We start from the raw sequence: 19581 nt of genomic DNA, 5'->3' as shown, positions 1-19581 counted from the left end.
TGATCTATCGCCATGGCTGAACGTTACAACTCAATTAGTAATGTCCTCTACAAAAAAAGAAACAAAAAAATGTTGCCTTTAGTTATACAATAAATATTCAGTTTTCATTTCTTTAAAGTGAAAATGTCCAAAACCTTTTTTAAAATCAAAAAGAACAGGAAAAAACCCCAGAAAGGTCTGCACTGCTGCCACTTCGCTCATGATGTGTATCGGTTCACAGCAGCAGATCCAAACACAGCCCTTGAAAGAGACGAGCAGAACACGGTGGAGTTTTGCCAGGTATGTAATGCTACTGTATGCCTCATCAGTCACCACAGCTATCGTGTGAATGGAAACAGGTACAGAAATTTACACAGCAGCAAAACTATTATCTGCTGTGCCAGTTGAAGCAAAACTTTGCCGTCTTCCTGCCGAGACTGAAACACTGACTAGACAGAAAATAAAATGCATGACGTGACAGTATAAATGCTTCCACAATCCATTCACACTGACGACCAACACTCAAACATCCACGCTGAGCTTAACCTGCACTGACTATACAGATTTTATGCAGATGAGGTATTTTGGGAACAACAATAAATTCTGTTTATTGGCTTGGATTTGGAATGCACTTGAGGAATGCAGGGTGGCACAGCTCCTTGGGGTGGTGGGCTGAATGAAAAGGTGTTTTTCCAAAATGGCCTACCACTCAAGTTTCCTAAACTTTAGTGAAAGTGAAGCTCATTGCAATGCAGCTGTGGTCCTCTGTTCTCTCAGGACAGAGCCTCCTCCTGTCCTCAGTGGGATTCACTTACAAAAGCCTTTGTTTGGATAACAAACTACAGATTTTAGACAGTTTGGGCACGTCACAGAGGCAAAGAGAGAGAGAGAGAGAGTGTGTGTGTGTGTGTGTGGTGGGGGGGTAGGGGGGTCGAAAAACTGAAAGAGAGAAGGAGAGAATGTGTAAAGGTCTCAGAGGAGCGAGAGAGCTCTTAGTACGCAAATCACCCACAGCACCATAAATGGGTCTCTACTAAATGAACAAACGCAGATATGAAAGCAACCCCCCTCTCTCTCTCTCTCTCCATCTCGCAGTCTGTCTCTGCCATCCAAATGGAGAAAAACAAAACATCTTTATTTTAAAAAAAGTCTCTCTGCAACAGCCTCACAGATTACATACAGTGAGTCATCAATGTCAGACATTTGGTACCAACACTGCAAGGGCCCACAGTTCTATTACTTAGAGAACATCATGCAGCAGACAGCATTCTGGGTGAGGTTATCAATGAAATGAACGCAAAAGGAATTCACCTCCAAACAACAATTATAAAATGCTCAGAGACATTCCATATATATATATATATATATTTTTTTTTTTTTTTTTACCTACCTATTGCTACAGTAAATGTGCTATATATACACATCACAGCTATTCCTACTTAGATTTAAAGGTGCAATATGTAAATGAAAAACGTAAAAGTTAAATTTGATGCAATAATTTTGCATTTTGGTTCGAGGTCTGATTTGAAATTTTGCAAAATACATTTATATGCTTTGTTGCTGACAGATGAGAAGATTAATACTGCTCTGATGTCTGTATGCTAAAAATGAATCTAACACCAGCAGCAGATTAGCTGACTTTTGCAAAAAAGAGTGGAAACCAGTGGTAAATTATTATACATACTAGCATCTCTAACCCCAATCATTAGCAGGCTACAACTTGTATGTTTAATTCATAGAAAATCAAAAGCAATAAATGACATATTGTGGTTTTACACAGGGGCTGTTTTATAACTTTTCTTGGTAAGGAGTAGCGATCTTCTGAAGTTGTTGCAAGCACTTGGACCAGACAAAACTGCCCCTGGCCACAACATAGTCTGGTACATAAAACCACGAACAGACTGAACAAATGTGATTTAACAAACAAGATATATAATAACTTGACATAAGAGCATTTACCAGCTATTGCGCTTGGCCAAGCTAACTAGCTGCCAAATTTCCTTCATATTTAGTGTACAGACATTAGAACGAATCAGTTCAGCTCTGGACAAGAAAGCAAATGTATCTCTGAAAATGTTGAACTGCTCCTTTAATATTTGTTGCAAAATATTGTTCTACAGATTCCACCTTTCTTCATCTATGGACCTGACTATTCATAAGGACTACTGGCTGCACTGTTTCTACAGGTGACGTACTGGTTGGCTGCCGATGTGGTTATGGTTATGCGCGTGGTTGTGGACATTGTTCAGGATGGGGTTATGCTCATGCACGTGGCTGTGCTCTAGCCCGTGGTTGTGGTTGCTGCGAGGCAGACTGTGGTAACAGGGTTGCTGGCATGCCTGGTGGCACGTTGGTGGGAACGGCTGTGGGTGGGCACCCGACAGACACATGGACGTGCCATAACGCAGGGACCCACACTGCTGCCCGCACTGGCTCAACTTTGGACCCTTCTGATGGTGTAAAAAGGTTAATGGAAAACATAAAGTTGAAATGTGAGATGTGGAAATGTAACCAGTTTCTTTTAGAAGAGAGCACTGAGCTTTAATCAGAGATTAGCTAATCAAATGATTTCTCTAAAGACAGCTTAGATTCAAGTTAAACAGGAAGGTGTTGTTACAGTTCTACATCTTTATCATGTCTCAAAATGTCAGGAGTATAACATTCTAATGAGATTTCCTGTGTAATATAGCAAGAACACCTGAGAGGATGGTGCTCACTGTAATTATGATGCTGATATAACTGGTGGCAGCTTCACCAAATTATCCATCACGATTAATGTTCTCAAGGGTATTTTGTCTCCCATGCAACAGCTTTCCATGCACATATGCTGTCTTACAAGATCAAAGTTGCACACATTTAGACTGCAAAACTGGAGAAAACCTAAAGGTTTACCAGCTGTCTTCCTGAAGACACTAATAGTTGGCATAGCAACTAGTTTTGTGTGCACGATAACAATGCATCTAAACAAAAACTGAAGAAGCACAGCTGGACTGTAAGTGTTCCTCTTGGTTATGAAAACAGAGAAAGAGAATGTGTCATAATGGATTCCCTCGGAAAACTGATGGCTCCAAAGTTTAATCTTGATAACCTCAGTGGGGCGCTCAGAAGCCCATAATCATTACCGCAAACAGGTCTGAGGGGGAAATAAAGGGAATAGTGTTGTGGGAATTGCACACGCTCTCATAGTAGTGTGACCGCACTGACATTGGGAAGGCAGTTCAGGTCTCTATGATTTATCACACCATTAGTCACATTTGGATGACATACAATAAACTTATGGGAGCTCTGTGCTCTTCAAATGAAGATGAAGAAGTTCAGGTTAAAAGTAAATAAAAGTGCTGAAGCGTCTGTTTTAGTGATGCAAGAAACACTATAGGTAGTATAAGTATTTTTTTCTTTAAATGAGAACAAATTACAGGAATGTCAGAAAAAGAATTGATATTAATTGTAGCAGGCTACTATGTTCAGAAATTGCATTTGTTCTTGTTCACAACTTTTTATGTTAATATTGGAAGTTAGTTTCAGGCTGGGAGCAAAGTTGCATTTCTATGGGGAAATGAAATTCAGTTTTTTCATTTTTTTGGAAAATAAAGCGTGAAAATGCATGATACATAAACAATAATGACAATAGTTGTAATGTAATGTAATAATTTCTATTTAGGAAACAAAAAAACATTCTAGGAAAATTTGAGCACTTCAATAATGACAATCATGCTTCTCACTACTGGAGTTGCAGCTTCTACAAAGCTGCAGCCTGGTTAAGGTTGGTCCAAGGCTAATGGCTTGCTATGTGGGATGGAATGGAATGCTATTCACCATGATCTGCACCTGTCCATTCTTGCAGGAGTCTGGTGAGTTTTCACTGTCGTCTTTACATCCCCCCATCCTACAGCGCACCGCATCCTGCACCTGAAGACGGGGAATAGTGGATGAGGGTAGAAGAGGGATGAATGCAGAGAGGAAAAGTGTGTGGTGGGAGGGGACGATGAAGGGATGATGCAAAGGAAAAAGTTAGTGGAGGAACTTTTACTTAAGTTAGATTGGCAAATGTTGGAGCATGGGGACCTCAGTCCTCAGACATTTTATATTCTTCATCTTTATCACTGCAATGACAGATGTTCAGTGAATACTAAATTATGTGAAAATTGCAAACGGAAACTACTTTATTCTTCACAAAGTAGCTCAGCTTGTAGCTTATGTAACAGTCAGTGAAGTAGTATTCAAAGCACACAGCGGTTCTTCAAAGTGCCCTATTTGGGCCTTGTGACATGAGTGGCTCACGGTCCTAATTAAAACCAACAGCAGCAGTATACAGACGTTCTAACCCCTGGGCCATTCCAATGTCATATTGCTTTCTTTGTCCTCCCACATGCAGCATCTAAGCAAACACATACTGTCAAAGAACTGGTTCTTGTAGCACAACTCAAATCAAATGGATCCCTGAGTATTATGTTTCACAGTCAACTCCGAGATTCTTTCCCCCCCATCAGGCTCTGTATTATAGATAGCCTGGTTACTTGCTGAGGAGCAACATCATTTCTCAATGTTGCTGCTGTCAAATCCCATAAGAATCTCATGGGTGGATACGAGAGTGCTCGTGTAAGAAGCAGTGCAAGAGCGAACGAGAGCATCTTCGGTCTCGCTGGGTGGTCTTGTGTGTGTGTGTGTGTGTGTTGCTACAAATGGAGCGGATTGGGGTAGCATCCATGTCTGATTAATACTGCATGGACTGGGGTATTGCCTCCATTGTTTCCTTCTGTCTGTCTCTTCTCTTTATGTCCACACTCATCCTCAGTGGCATTTATTCCCTGTTCTCTGAGAGTGTGTGAGTGTATTGGCACCCAATGCAGCTCATTCTGACTTCAAAGTGAAGAGCCCCTGTACGGGTCCATACCTCCCTCACCGCCCTCCTGTCTAGTTCCTCCTCCCCTACTATCATCCCCTGCTTCGCTTTTAAATCAACCCCCCCCCCACCCCACCTCCTGATCGCCGCATGCAATTTTTCTTCCACTCGTCTTCCTCCACTCACTTAACAATGTCCCTCCCTCACTGTGTCTCCCAATAGACCTCTATATCTCCCTAGTTTTCCTTTCCTGCTGCCTCCTAATCACAACACCTCTAACGTCGCACATGTTCATTTACTTGCCTGTTTGCCACTGATCTCAGTGGGCCGCCTATGCCAGCGCCATCCCTTCATCCCCCCCCGCTGCACTGTACAAGCAGCAGGCACTATCTAGGAGCGCTACATGGCGCTCAGCTCGCTGGTGCGTTCTCTGTGTGTAGTTAGTTTACTTCACTTAATATCACACTTTGTACTACCTTCCCTCTTGTTTTGCACCATAATGCTTTCTCATTCCCCACCCACCTTGCACTCCCCTCTGCCCATTGTTCTTCAGCTACTAAGGAATCACACTTAGTCTTTTGCAGGGGATTTTCATATATTTAAAAATTAATAAGTCCTGGATTTACTGTACCTTGATCTCCCTGTTGCTTTTGTAATATTGATTTAATGCATCTAAGCATTCCAATAATTTAAAAATCCACTTGTACTATGTAGTGCATTCAATGTTACAATGATTTCTTGGTTATAGGCAAGGCTGTGTGAGGTCTGTCAGCAACAGAAGACACATGAACACACAACTGACGATTTTGTGAAATCTATTAATCGTGGCCAGTGCAATTGTGAGTTAGTGTGCGTGTGTATGTGTGTGTAAGTATCTGCATGAATACTTGTGTGATCACAATGAGTATAAATTTCAGCATTCACAGGGGGCACAGCAAAGCCTGTGGCAAGTATGCACTAGGGGGTATTAGTTAGGGAATTATCATCTTATTCCATACAGAATCTTTGTAAGCTCCTTATAGCAGCCTTGGATCAGACGGACAATACCGCACTCATACTGCATTATAAAGAAGAAGTGCTGCAACACAGGACATAAATACCATGTTAATCCTTCTCATGTCTGATCCGCCTGTGTTCTGCCGTGACTTCAAACTGATCCGGAAACTAACGTGACATTTGCGAACGAGAATCCCACCTGTCAAAGAGAGTAACTGACGCCGGGGTCACCGTGTGGTGCTGAATTAGGAATGCGTGAGCTCAACACATTCACGTGGCTGCTCGGCAGAAGAAGGAAGTTGGACTCACCTCTCGGCGCATTGCACAGTGGACAGTGATGATGACAAAACCTTGGACTGAGTCAAAGACGGCAAAGAGGACCTGGAGAACATAAAAGAGAAATGTTTGCTTCTTAAATATTGCACATTGTTTGAATATTGTAGTGGCTCTCAGAGCTTTTTAAATCATGGCAGTCATTCAAAGTGATTTTTTGTTCACCAGGCATCCCTTCATACACATCCCACCAACCAAGTCCCGTACGCACGCCTTAATATGGGCCTATTCTCAGCTGGAAATGAAGTCAGCCGTTTGATATTGCTGCGCAGATTTTATCAGTATTTAACCTAAACAAACAGGCTAAAAATAAGTATGCTATTGAGTAAAATGCACTGAACGTTATTTGCAATCATGACATCATATATTTGCTGTTTGCTGATTTCAGTCACCTCTCTTTAAAGTGTTTGCACTGCCGTTTCCTCCAAAGAACTTTATGGAGATTAACTGACACCATTTGACAGTTTGTTGATGCAGAAGATGCATTCTAGTATGGGACGGCTAACCTCTCCTCACCGTCGAAAAGGTGCAGCTTATGGCTGCTCACATTCCCCACAGTGGCTTTAGTTCTTTTGGCTGGAAGGTTCAGTTGTCTCAGACTGTGTTGAGGGTTGAGATGTACCAGCATCTCTTTGAGCTCTGTTTACAGTGACACATCTTTCTGTCACTGCTCTGACAGTCGCTTTTGCTGACCTGGAAAAACTACAGAGCCAACACTGTTCTTAGCTGTGGCATGACTGCAAATTTAAGCTTCTAGACTCCTGATATGATGGACTGATATGATATGATTTGATGTATACTTTTAAAATAATGTAATTAATGTGACTGTAGCCTTGCTTCTGACTGTGGTTAAAAACTGAAAGGTGAAAAATGATTACATCTGGTATTACTATGAAACTGCAGTAAAATAACTCCGTAATCACTGGAGAAACACTGATTTGGGAAAAAATGAGTCAGCCAATTCATGTTTAGTCATGATAAATTCTCACAGACAGCATTTCTACTTGTGATCCTGACACAAAGGGATTTTAGATTGTTCTTTGTTAAATATATTTCTCATGTTCATTCTGTATTTTCTTTGGCCTATTCTCTATTAATAAACAGTATCAGTCATGTTTCATCTTTTTGTCCTTATGGCCAATTGAGATAAGATGTCAAGAGGTGCCCTAAACTCTACAAAGACACTGTTTACATCAGAGTTTACACCTTTTAGATTCAGTGAGTATACGTTTAACATGACCAGGTCTTAAGACCCAAATCAATTGGTCACATTTCAACAACAAAACAGGGTGTGTTACTATATTTATCAGCATCGATGAGCATTATTTCTGCCATGTACCATGTAAAACTGCTTTTCCATGGCGTGTGACAGGTGTGTGTGTGTGAGTTGGAGTTTGTGAGCATCTGCTCGTGTTGTGAGATACATCACCTGGAAGAGTGTGGAGCGCCGGTCCGTTATGGCCAGCACTGCTGACATCCAGGTTAATGCTAACAGAGGAAGAACCACGCAGGAACTCCACAGAGAGGCCCTGTCAGACAGAGAGAGAGAGAGAGAGAGAGGGGGATGGAGGGGAGAAACATAGGATTCAGTCTCAGACCAGTTGGAAAGTCACAACTGCACTTCTTTCTCTCTCAGTCCCACACTCACACACATGCATGCACACACACACACAACTCAGTCATAGATTCAGTCGTGGGCAATTTGAAACTGACTGGCACCACTGAGGTTTGTATCAGACTTAATATTCTAACTGAGATGTGGAGGATGATGTGTAATCATGTAGATAGTTATGAGAGTGACAATTGGTCACAATTACATGGTTGATGTGCACTAAGTGTCATGCTGGTGGACTGTGAGACGATAGTCTGAGGGGGGAAGACAGGCCATTGACAAGTACTGACATGGGGGCTTCTGCAGACTAAGAGAGAGTGAGAGGGAGTGTGTGTGCGTGTGTGTGTAACTCTATGAAGTCAGACACCAATTTAAAATGTTCATGCTGTTTGAGCACATATTCATGGTTTTATGACCGTTAGTCTGACAGACGGACAACTATGTCTAGCTGCATTAAGAAATATGCCTGTTCCCTCAGAGGTGCATGGCCACAGGCAAGGAACGAAAGAGGAAAGCAATACAGCCAAAGTTGTGCTGTCCCCTTGCTAACGTGTACAGTTTCCAGCTGGTGCAGACTGTGATTTTAAACAGTATAGTAAAACTAAGAGCCTACATTCTATATGTAAAAGACACACTCTTCATGCTACAATTGTACCTCATAATTACATAACCAGTGTTTTTTTAATGAGCAGTTATATTTCAACTGCAACAAAGTCATTTGGGAAAGAAATGTGTGGAAAGCTTGGAATTACTTTGTCACAATTTTCACATCCTGGTTGTCTCTTTCTGGAAATAAATTTCCAAGTACCGTAATAGTCTTTAAAGCTTTATCAGGACACAAAAAGGCCAGGCTTACTGTGCTACAGAGAATGGAGGCATGTTTAATATTAGCAACATTTGCTATTTCAGTAAAGAATACAGAAATTACACAGCACAGACTGTTTGATTATGGCTTTCCACAAGGATTTGTGCAAGCAGATTATTTGAAGGACCTTCCAAGCAAATAGTATACTGCGCACAACAAGGAAAACTGCAGTAATGTGAAAATAAATGGCCCAATGTAATAGCTCACACTATATAACAATGATGTAGATGGATCTAAGATCAGTAAAGCTGTGTGAAAAGAAGTCAACAATGACACAAGAAAACTCATCCAAACTTGTTACTGTAAATAGGCAATCTCATCCCATTAGCCTCCAATCACAGTGTCCAGTCATGCGACAACACAACTAAGGACAGAGTTGTCGCTTTAAACAGAGCGCTCCTCCAAAATAAACACAAAGCCCTGACGAACGATCGGCACAAGGACGCAGCTAAACATGCATAAGACTGTTTGCGACACTCAAACAGGAGGAGAGTCTTTCATTAATAGACTGACTACAGTGAACATGAAACCCTGGCAAAGCACCTCTTACTTCAAGCAAAAATCCAGTCTCAAAAAAAGAAAAAAAAACCAAATAGGTCTTTGGTGTTTTTCTTGTTAGATGTTCTAAAATGTCACCACCCAGAGGGAGATGCTGGTGGGGAGACTGTGACATATTGTGATAAGTGCAGAGGGCAGGAATACATATAAATGTCATACATCTACCTCTGTCTATTCAATCCCTTCTCAAATAATGTAATCCTAAATGATCTCTTCTGAGGCTTCTGTTTTGCTTATGTGCGCTTGTATGTATGAAGGAAACGATGATGTAAAAAGAATATTTCATTAATTTTATACTGAGCTTGCATAAAGTTGGAAGATTTGCGAGAAGGAGAATAAAACATATGCAATACAAGTAGGCCAAGATTTTCTGATTATCGGTCTTAATGTGGGACTAAAAAACAACAAAAACACTGAACTGAGTTGCATTTCTCAGAAAGCATTTTAGTGACTTTGTAGTCCCCATGCTCAAGTCAAGATACAATTTTATTGTAATGTAATTTTGACAAAGCACTCTCCAGATCCACAAAAAAAGTATAGACTGTGTAGCACATTGAGGAAATACATTTCTGCATTGATTTCTGTGGGACTAAACAAAAGATGATTTGTAGTGCACCTGCAGCTCCAGTGTATATTTAATGTTACTGGTGTGTTAGATATCTTAAATGTTTTGCCACTTTTTCCATAACACCACAAATATGATGTGTTCACTGTGATCGCATGTTTAAGGTGGCAGAACTGAGATGACAGTTCAACACATAAATCAAACAATGAGAGCCAGAAGGTTTAGACAATTACATTAATGTATGACTGACAGTGTGCTGCACTGATATGTTAAGCCTCTGCAATACTGCACAATAAACAAGCGAAAACAAATTTGAAACATGATGAACAAACACAGGTTTGACACAGGTATGGTTTGCTCATTGCGACCTGAGAAAAATCCGCTTTCTATCAAAACACTCCCTCATTAAATATCAGCAGCTTGCAGTACAGATGCTTTTTCCTTTCATTAGTTTGTTTTTGTATCCGGACAAGTGTGAATGTCATCCTGCATCATTACCGACAGCCAGAGATTAAAAGGATGGATGAGAGAGAGAGAGAGAGAGAGGGAGAGAGAGAGAGAGAGAGAGAGAGAGGGAGAAAGAGGACGGTGGAGAGAGGATGGGTGGAGAATAAGAGACAGAAAGAGAGAAAGATGAAGATGGACTAACATGGCGCTGCTGGCAGTCGCGCTGGACAGAGCGGTGCTCGAGATCACGCCACACTTGGAGCATTTCAGGAGCAGTCGGCTACGCGCCTCCGCTGGGACACTTCGGGATGTATGAACACACAAATACAGACATACATACCACCATGTGGGGAGGGGGAAGGGGGAGTGGGGTGGGGGTTGTGTGGCAACACAAGTTCCAGTGATGGCAACAGGTGAGTGTGTAGGTGTTGCAAAAAGAAAAAGAAAAAACAAAGAAAAAGAGAAAAAAAAATAGAGGAAAAACAGAAAAAGTGGACACAACAAAGAGAGGGAGGAAGGGAAGAAAAAAAGGGGGAGGGGGAGGGAGAAAAGAAAGAAAGGCAAATTAAAACCAGATCTTAAAAAAGTAGCAGCAATGAATAACAGTCAGAATACAAAGATTGATACAAAGCAAGTAGAGAGAAAGTGACAGACAGACATTGTAATGTTACAGCAGAGCCATGTGGATTAACAAATTACAGTGACACAGACAGGAAATACACCAATCATTGTGTTCCACTGCCAGTGTGATGCAGCTGGGTGTATTTATGTGTACATGTGACTGGGCACAATGAAGTTTCATGGGGGTGTAAAGGAAGGAAAAGACTCCATTGGTTATTTACTTACAGTTGACTACTCATATGGAGAGAGAGAGAGAGACAGCGCTTGTGCGTATGTGTCTGTACATATCACAAGTGGAGAATGATGAGGCCATGTGCGGGCTATGCTACATTAGTGTCCCATCACAGCTCATTGCCTTGGTGCCAGCCACATCCCCACGGCTTCATAAGGAAATGCATTACGCTAATGACAGCCTGTCCTGTTAGCAACAGTACAAACTACAGTGTGCTGGAGTGCTCGGATACGTGTGCGCTTCAAAGCAAACACTTCTGAGAATCAGAGAGGAAATGTGCTTAATACTCAGATAGCACCAAGGACTTTGCCTGTAACAAAGAAGGATATACCTGTTTGCATGTGTTTGTGTGCGTAGGCGTATTTGTACACATTGACTGGTTTAATCTCAGTTGCATCACCAGGGTAACAAAAGCTAATCAACCCCCCGGAGAGCCGATATGTGCCGTTAACCCTTGCAGTGATACACAAATTGTCAATTTCAATTTATGCAGGGGACAGACGCTACAGGAAATGTAATGAGAGAGAGAGACAGAGAGAGAGAGAGAGAGAGAGAGAGAAAAGAGTGTAAGAAAAAAAGGGAGAGAAAACAAATAAATCAATGGTTATGGAAGCGAAAACATGGATTTGTATTCCATTCACAGGATTAATAAGGATGATGAACAACTGCCAGTTGCTTTTAGAGATGTCAGTGGATGCATATGCATACATGCATGTCTGATATGTATGCATTTATCATGTGTACATGTTTGTCTGGGGGATAATGAAAAAAAAATCTAACAGGATTGAATAGTACAAAAGATTTCATCCACATAATCCTGGTGTTTACAGTATGTAATTAGGTTTCCATCTGCCACTGATTGCCACATCCACCGTATTCATCTATGTCACTGAAAACTGAGGAAACTAGATGGAAACTTTATATTCGTGGAGGCAAAAGTGAAAAGCTGATCCGTTTCACAGAGCACCACCACAGATGTCATTTTGCTGCCAGAATTGTATTGTATTTTTTTTTTCTTAGTATTTTTACTGGAGGCACAGGTGTACAAGTGGGTGTGTGTTCAGAGACCCTTGAAAACATTTTGAGTTAGTTGGCACAAAAAAAATGTTGTCTCCTTGAGTTGGTGTCTGACAGAGGGTAAAAATTATCTAATGCAGCAAATCTGTAGTCAGTTCCCACCAAGAACTGAGTGGATGGATGAGTAAACGGTGCGTGTTTTGTGGGAGCTGTTCCGTAATTTCTTTTGTGTGGAATTGCTTGCGTAGGAGGTGCAGAGGGTGTATTAAGTTAACTTACCCCGCTCGCTGCTTTTTAGACTTGTCTGAGATGCCGTCTCGAGACATGAGCTTGTTAAACACCACAATTCCGATGAGCATATTCACCTGAGAGAGACAGAGAGGAGAGTTTGATCAGTGTCGCTGCAATAGATTGGTTGCCAGCAGGGATTCAAATCATGCACTGTATAGCAGTTTCTTAATGTTTCAGTTGATTGAAGATGACTTTTTAATTGTCCCAGAAACCCAAGACTGAAAGCGACACCATTTTTGCTTTTAGGGCTCTCAGGCTGACTTGCAAGCAGCGCTTTCAGATCATCTCAAACACATTTCACACTCACTAGACACAGATTTCCTAGCACACAGCTATTACTAGTTTTGAAAATGTTTGTCATGATAAGAAACTGATGTCTGAAGAGACAGTGGGACATAATTCCACAGCACTTCACACCCCAGCATCCCAAATGTATATACATATTCGTGATTTAGCCTGGTGCTGCTGCTGAGACAACAGAGGGACATTTAACATTACACCACATTATAACAGCACGAGGTATAAATCAGGTCTGTGTTGGACATCTGATACACATGCGACTTTGGTCAAACATTCAGCAATTTTATGATCTAGAAATATTTTTCCTCCTCAGATTCAATGAGAATTGATGGTTGCAATACAGCGTCTGGCCCCTGGTGACCAACTTTAAAGACACTCTGCAAGATTTACTTGTAAACAAACAAAAGCTCTATTTATATTTTCATCTGATCCCATTGTATATATTCTTGGGGTCAAACAAATAAACATACTGATTTTGTTTCCTCATCAAACATGCACATTTTTTTTTAAATATTTTGGATGTCCATCAATTTCCACTGGCCAAGAGTCATCTTCCTCTGCTGCTTTTGCTGCCACATTGTTGTTCTCTATTGCATGTTACTGCCATAAGTTTACATCTGGTGTGTCTTTGCATGATACAAAAAAAGGGGCCTCCTCATAAACATCTTGCTTCACGCTCAAAAACTCAGCAATGTACTATGAGATAATAGTATGACAGTCCTGAGGCAGGACTATTAGTTGTATTAGCTGTTGTAAACTCAGCTCAACATTAGATGCCCTACAATGACTGGCACATTCACAGCTTTTCATACTGTTGATTTAACTTATGTCTCATGTTTTTATTTTGGGGGATTGGTTTTCTCCACAGAATCCTCATGGCACTTCTGATTCGTTAAGAGCTCTTACACAGCACACCCCTTTGTCTGGGTAAATTACACATTTGCCTGCTTTCTGTTACTAATAAAGAGTCTAAAGCTAAGTCTGCCACACATCTGGCCGCAGTGACCCAGTGATAAAGATTCTGTTACACACAGGCACACACAGATCTGAGCCAAGTCTTGCCACATGTAGACCTCTTTCAATTAGAAATCCTGCCCTTATGGGAGCGTTTCATTCACATGTTCTCTCTAATCCTGATTCCCAGCATTCATCAGTACTCTTTCTTCCACCTTCTATGTCTTTCTCCATAGAGCTTCCGCTTGGATATTTATCTGCTTGTGTTCTTTGTGATGTCAGCAGTGAAGTGTATGAGCAACAAGTGACATTCATGCTTTATTTACATATCTACATTGTGTATGCAAAGCATTCCTGTTCTTATCAAGGGTCCAAACTGAATGTCTGCAAGGATTCCTTCCTCTGTCACCAAGAGCAGCAGATTCAATATATGGCTGTTGAAAATCCTAAGAGCTGAGAAGGTATAAGCAATAGTTGCAGAGAGAGTCTGACTTTCATGTGGTCAGTTGAATTTCCGGTCTTCACAGCTTTTGCAAGAGCCGGATTTCTTTGCTCCATCTACCGTGCATCTAGAAGCTTTTGCAAGTTTGCTAAAAATGTTCCGTCTCTTTCTGATCTTCTTCCCACTCATGTGTGCGTTGCTGACAAATACCTTGGATGTGCCAAATTGTGAGAGCACTATTGTGATGCGAGTCATGCCTGGCCCCAGCACTGTGAGTCAGCATCATCCAGCTCTGCTATTTGCCCAAGGCCAGATTCATTAATTAGAGAAGAGTCCTGTGGGAAGGTCTGTGTTTCTCTGCCTGGTGTTCTACTCTCATTACAGCTGTTTGTTAGAGTGGGGCCCCGGCAACAACACGTGGGGGGTGGGGGCATTAGGCAGCAGCTGGGGTGTGGCGTGTAAATTGTCGTTGTGGAGGTAGAAAGTTTGGAAATAGACCAAGAAACACCATGCAGGCAACGACACACATCCTGTGAGGATAACTGTCCTTTGATTTTATACGATAGCTGTGACCTTTGAGCTCTTATGCATAGATGCACAAAATGCCTAACCTTTCCCTTATTATAACGTGTGAATTCTTCTATTATACATTTATGAAGATAAAGCACCAACCTGACTGTTTTCTGACTATGTAACCTTTAAATAAAAGCAGTATTGGAAGATACCACATTATCACAATCACGAATATTCAAAATAACACAATCCTGCATACCCTTGCATCCAAAACTGCAGTTTGAGCAAACTGTCAAAGTGCCACTCTCTAGCCAGGACTCGACATGAGTCACTCTTTACACCTGTGAAGCTGTCTGATTCCATACTTGCTTCCTGACATGTACTATACAATAAATATGCAAGATATATCCAAGTGAGCAACAACAACAACAGCAGAAGCAGCAATTACCAAGCTAAAGTTTAGTTCCCCATCCAGACTTATTAAGCTTAGTGGTGGAAATATCCACCCAGGGATTCATTTAGGGGAAATTAGCTAATCCTAAAAACAGCCACATATAGCAGCTCACAACAACAGATGATTAAAACACCACGGAGATGCAATCAGTGCACTCAATATTGCTGCAGGACAGTAAAAAAGTATATATATATATACTTGCACATAATAATGTCTTTTTATACTAATATGCCAACCCAAATAAAGCACACATTATGATGATAATGGTGCACAGTGTTGGATACAAAAAGAAGTTATTAAAAAAATACAGTGACTCATACTTTGAAAGTACACATAAGAGTGAGATACTTTGCTGCCAGGCTGATATTCAGTCCAGGCATGTAATACGTTGCCGGAAAGCTTGTGTCTGCTGGTATATATTTGTGTTTTTCTGTGCTGACATTTGAAAATCAAGGATCAAAGTACTCTTCTCATGATTCTGTCGTTTGTATGCTCAAACGAAGGGAAGAGGAAAATCCTCAAAGGTCAGCTGCAGCTGCTGTAAAGCCCTTCGCTCGGAGGCTAACTTTGCAACATATTTGTGGATGTGACCAGTGAGGGATGGAGGGAAATTGCATCGACAGAGAGACAGACAGAGAGACAGAGAGAGAGAGAGAGAGAGAGAGAGAGAGAGAGAGAGAGAAAGAGAGAGAGTGTGTGTGTTGGACAGACTCACCAATACAATGACAGCAGCGGGACCAACAAAGGCATAAAGCAGACCGCCCTCCAAGGACAACCAGCAACTGGAGAAAAGGAAAAACAGACAAGTGTTTTAAGGACAAAACACAGCAAAATCACAGAACTACTGGTGTATGAAATATCACTGCACCGCATTCAAGTCTCACTCGCTGTGAGTGCCAAGTACTTAACCACAACAAGTACACAACCAATTAAGGATCAACATTTAGTTACATTTCCTGAGTGAGGGACAAAGTAGTGATTTCTGTGGGTTTGTAAGTACCTGTTTCTGTAAATATTGCCCCCAGTGTTGGGTAAATTTATTCTGTGTATCACCTGCAACGCATTCTTAAACTGTAAATGGTCTTATGAAATTTCATTTGGTGTAAAAGCCATTGAGACTTAATGAGTTTAAATGTGTCCTCCAGTGATGTCATCAGAGCACACTCAAAACCATTCTGTTGTCGTAATTGCAGCTCAATAAAAAGGAAGATTAAAAGCACACAGCCAAAAAGCTCGCATACAGCCCTGTTATTAATGAGATGATGAGTAAAATAAGAGAAAACCAATTTGCAAATATATTTTAAGATGTGTTTTCACTAAGTCAATTACACCATTGACTGAATAAAAAAGCCCAACAGTAATTATCAATAGTGGTGTTAAAATGTTCTGCTCCAGCGCAAACAAACATTTCACATGATGCGTGGCTCCTGAAAGGCCATTTAGAGAACGTGGAAAGTGGATAATCTTGTCACCTTGTCAATCCTGCTTATGTTAGAATATTTATGGTTATTTCAGAGATTTCAGAGATTTTCATTGCTGTTCATTTGGTCGTGAATATTTAAAGTTACAGAGAAGTAATTCAGATTTAAAATCAAGTTTTCAGAGGCTTTTATGTGTTATTAATAGAATAATGAAAAGCTTGTGACCATTAAATGAGCAACTCAGATGCATAATGGAATATAACAAAGAACATGGGGGTACTGAAGTACAAATTCAAGATTGTCTTCAAGAATGTCCTTTACTAAAGTGTTTCCATTTTAAACTATATTATTGTTCACTCCTTGCTCTACTTAATCCAAGAACATCATGTCTCACAGTAAAACACAGAGAGGGTACATTTTACTGCACAGTGAATACTTTTATTTTTCATACTTAATTCTGATAATATTTAAATACTTTTACTCAGGTATGGTTTTGAATGCAGAGCATTTACTTATAATGCAAGTTTTCATAAAGCCAACTTAAGCAAAGGATCTGAATGCTTCTTCTGCCAAGGTGTGCTCTGCATTTCACATGCATACTGGGGACATGCTTCAGTCCTTCTGTGACGCAGAATAGGAATAAGCAGTTATAGAAACTGTATGGGTAGGTGGTTGTGGGAAAAACTGGCTGTTTTGTTGATACCAATAATGTGATGAACACATTCAGAGTTTATATGCGGAGCTGTTTATAGCGCAGCCTCCACTGAATCAATCAATGACTACTTCTTCTAAGTTATAAAACTGCATAAAAATACACTTTTATGGAACAGACCATAGCTTGAAACCTTCAGGGAAAAAGGGAAAGTAGACTATTTCAAACGGTAAAGAGAAAACCTGGGTATGCTTTGAATAATAAGAAGCAAATGCAACGGATGGTGCAGTGCCGCCAGTCCACCCAAACACAAATCAGAGGAAAAACTCAAGATGCCGAAATGAAGACATGATTGGCATGAGGAACGGGGAGGGCGCGGGAAGCGGTACTCACTAGCTGGCTGTGCCGTAACCTCTTGCTCTGGTGAAACCCACTGACACTGCTACAACTAGGGCTGGAAGACCTGCAGACAAACACAAAGAGGAAGATCAAAAGGGTGAGACAAGAGATAAAAGGAAGCCTTAATGGAGACGAGGAAGGATGTCGGCCATGTAGGATTTTCCAGAGTGTGCAACTCCATATGGCTCTTCCCATTTAAATGCTAAGCAGCCATGCAATCACAGGTAACATGTGTATTGGACTGAAACTGACTGAAGTGTTCTCGCTGACACAAAGGTCTAGCTGCAGGTATTGAAACTGGGCTTAAGTCCCAGTTTGTTGCAGGGATGGAAGTTCTGATTTAGGATTTAAGGACATTCGTGTTCCACTTAGATCTTGTGCATGTTAGAACATTAACCATTTGTGACCAACCCATGCAGCATTCCTGCATGGGGGTGTATGTGTGACTAACACTCTGAGCACGTGAGACTACTAAAGAAACCTGAGGTATAGCTTGGAGTGGTCAATAAATTGTGCGTTAATTAGCTAAATTGAGCAATTTGTGTGTGTCTGCGTGTGTGTGTATGTGTGTACAAGCGAGAGGGAAAAAGAGTGAGACCGAGTGTCATGGAGCGCGTGCCAGAAAAAGAAGGAAATATGCTTTGCCCATAATGAGCTTGGCTCTGAGATATTCATGTAATTAACAAAGCTGTGATTATGGCTGCAAATGAAAAGCAATTTAAAAAAGTCACATTACCATTAACAAATAAGATGGTGGGAAGCCAGGCCGATCCACTAACCACCACGCGTAAAGTTTCAATTAGACAACAACAACATTAATCTAGTATTGACCAAAACATCATAGGGTAGATACACACCTACACACTACTGGCTGCTGATCTAACACAGATCCAGTCACACCCTAAATCTACTGTTTCCATGGCAACTGATTTCAATCACAAAATTTGGGGAGAAAATTGAGAATGGACACGAGGAGGATAAGCTGTTTGATCCCCTCTACTCTGCTCAGCTATTTCATGCATTTCATGTGCATTTGGAAGTGTATCAGATAATCCTATAGTTTTCGGTGCACGCACATACACACACATTCTGTGTCTGTATCTCACTCTATCTGTGGCTGTACAACAATCTATACATTCTCTCTTCTCTGTATCAGGTAAGGGCATCAGTGACTTGGCAGATTAGACTGGTGGGATCAATATCAAGTGAAATGAACAGATGGTGAGTGTGTCTGTGCGTCTGTGTGTGGCGACGGGGGTGGTGGTTGCAATTTCTTGTGCTATCTCAAAGCACCTTGCCAGTTTTATGCAGATGTTATCATATGTTCTGATTATCCGCGAATGTCCCTAGTGGCTGTTGTACCAGGTTGTAGTACATGGAGGGTGAATGCAACAGAGGTAATGTGTACTGGAAGGGCACAAAGGAGTGAGATAACCTTTACTTTGAATGTATACTGTGACACACTCTGCAAGTGTTTATGCATGTAAAAATGATTTAAGATCACATTGAAATCTACAATGAATGTCTTTTGAGACCTTGTGGCAGCATAAAAATGCATATAGCAAAGGAAAATGGGATATAAATGAGAGAAGGGCAAATGATGATTAGGTTATTAAGAATAATGCAGCCAGCAATTTCAACACTACAACATAACAATCTGTTACATTTTCATGTGAAAACATGTCCGTCTTGCTGCTCTCCATCACCAATTCATATCACACAACAGTGGTTCAATCAACATCCAATTCATGATTCATGCGCATTCATTTGCTCTGCTGAAAATCCCCTGGCACAGAAGGATAGTTAATATTTCCAGCAGCTAAGTGTTATAGTGAATGCCACCATGATACTGAATGGTCTCTTTCAAAATGCAATAACTACAGAAAGCCATTAACACACAATGTACTGGCACAGAAGTTGAACTAACATGTAATCTCTGGGAAAAACATCAGCAGTATACCCTACAAAGTACTTAACGGTAGATGTTTGATGATAATGAAGGTTGTTGCCACACAAAATTGATAAAGTCATTGTGTGCATGCACTCAGCACGCTCATATGCATTGTGCATTCACAGGAATTTACATG

The 19581-nt window shown here is 40.9% G+C and overlaps 1 protein-coding gene across 17 annotated transcripts in view; it reads right to left on the bottom strand.

Annotated features, from left to right (window-relative positions):
• The window catches only part of adgrb2 (adhesion G protein-coupled receptor B2), a 197488-nt gene that overhangs the window by 20422 nt on the left and 157485 nt on the right, over positions 1 to 19581 (bottom strand). For 12 of the 17 annotated variants that reach the window (XM_046416706.1, XM_046416704.1, XM_046416705.1 and 9 more), the window contains 8 exons: positions 17489 to 17558; positions 15738 to 15804; positions 12348 to 12433; positions 10401 to 10499; positions 7581 to 7680; positions 6128 to 6199; positions 3796 to 3888; positions 2175 to 2429 (listed from right to left, as the gene is read on the bottom strand). In XM_046416706.1, the coding sequence (XP_046272662.1) occupies positions 2175 to 2429; positions 3796 to 3888; positions 6128 to 6199; positions 7581 to 7680; positions 10401 to 10499; positions 12348 to 12433; positions 15738 to 15804; positions 17489 to 17558 (842 nt within the window). The remainder of the gene's footprint in view (positions 1 to 2174; positions 2430 to 3795; positions 3889 to 6127; positions 6200 to 7580; positions 7681 to 10400; positions 10500 to 12347; positions 12434 to 15737; positions 15805 to 17488; positions 17559 to 19581) is intronic. The other 5 variants (XM_046416710.1, XM_046416717.1, XM_046416718.1 and 2 more) reach the window with 5 other exon arrangements.

The sequence above is a fragment of the Scatophagus argus genome, chromosome 17, assembly GCF_020382885.2.
Source record: "Scatophagus argus isolate fScaArg1 chromosome 17, fScaArg1.pri, whole genome shotgun sequence".
Classification (NCBI taxonomy): Eukaryota; Metazoa; Chordata; class Actinopteri; family Scatophagidae; genus Scatophagus; species Scatophagus argus.
Note: the sequence above shows the minus strand (reverse complement) of the source record. Positions and strands in the feature narration are given on the sequence as shown.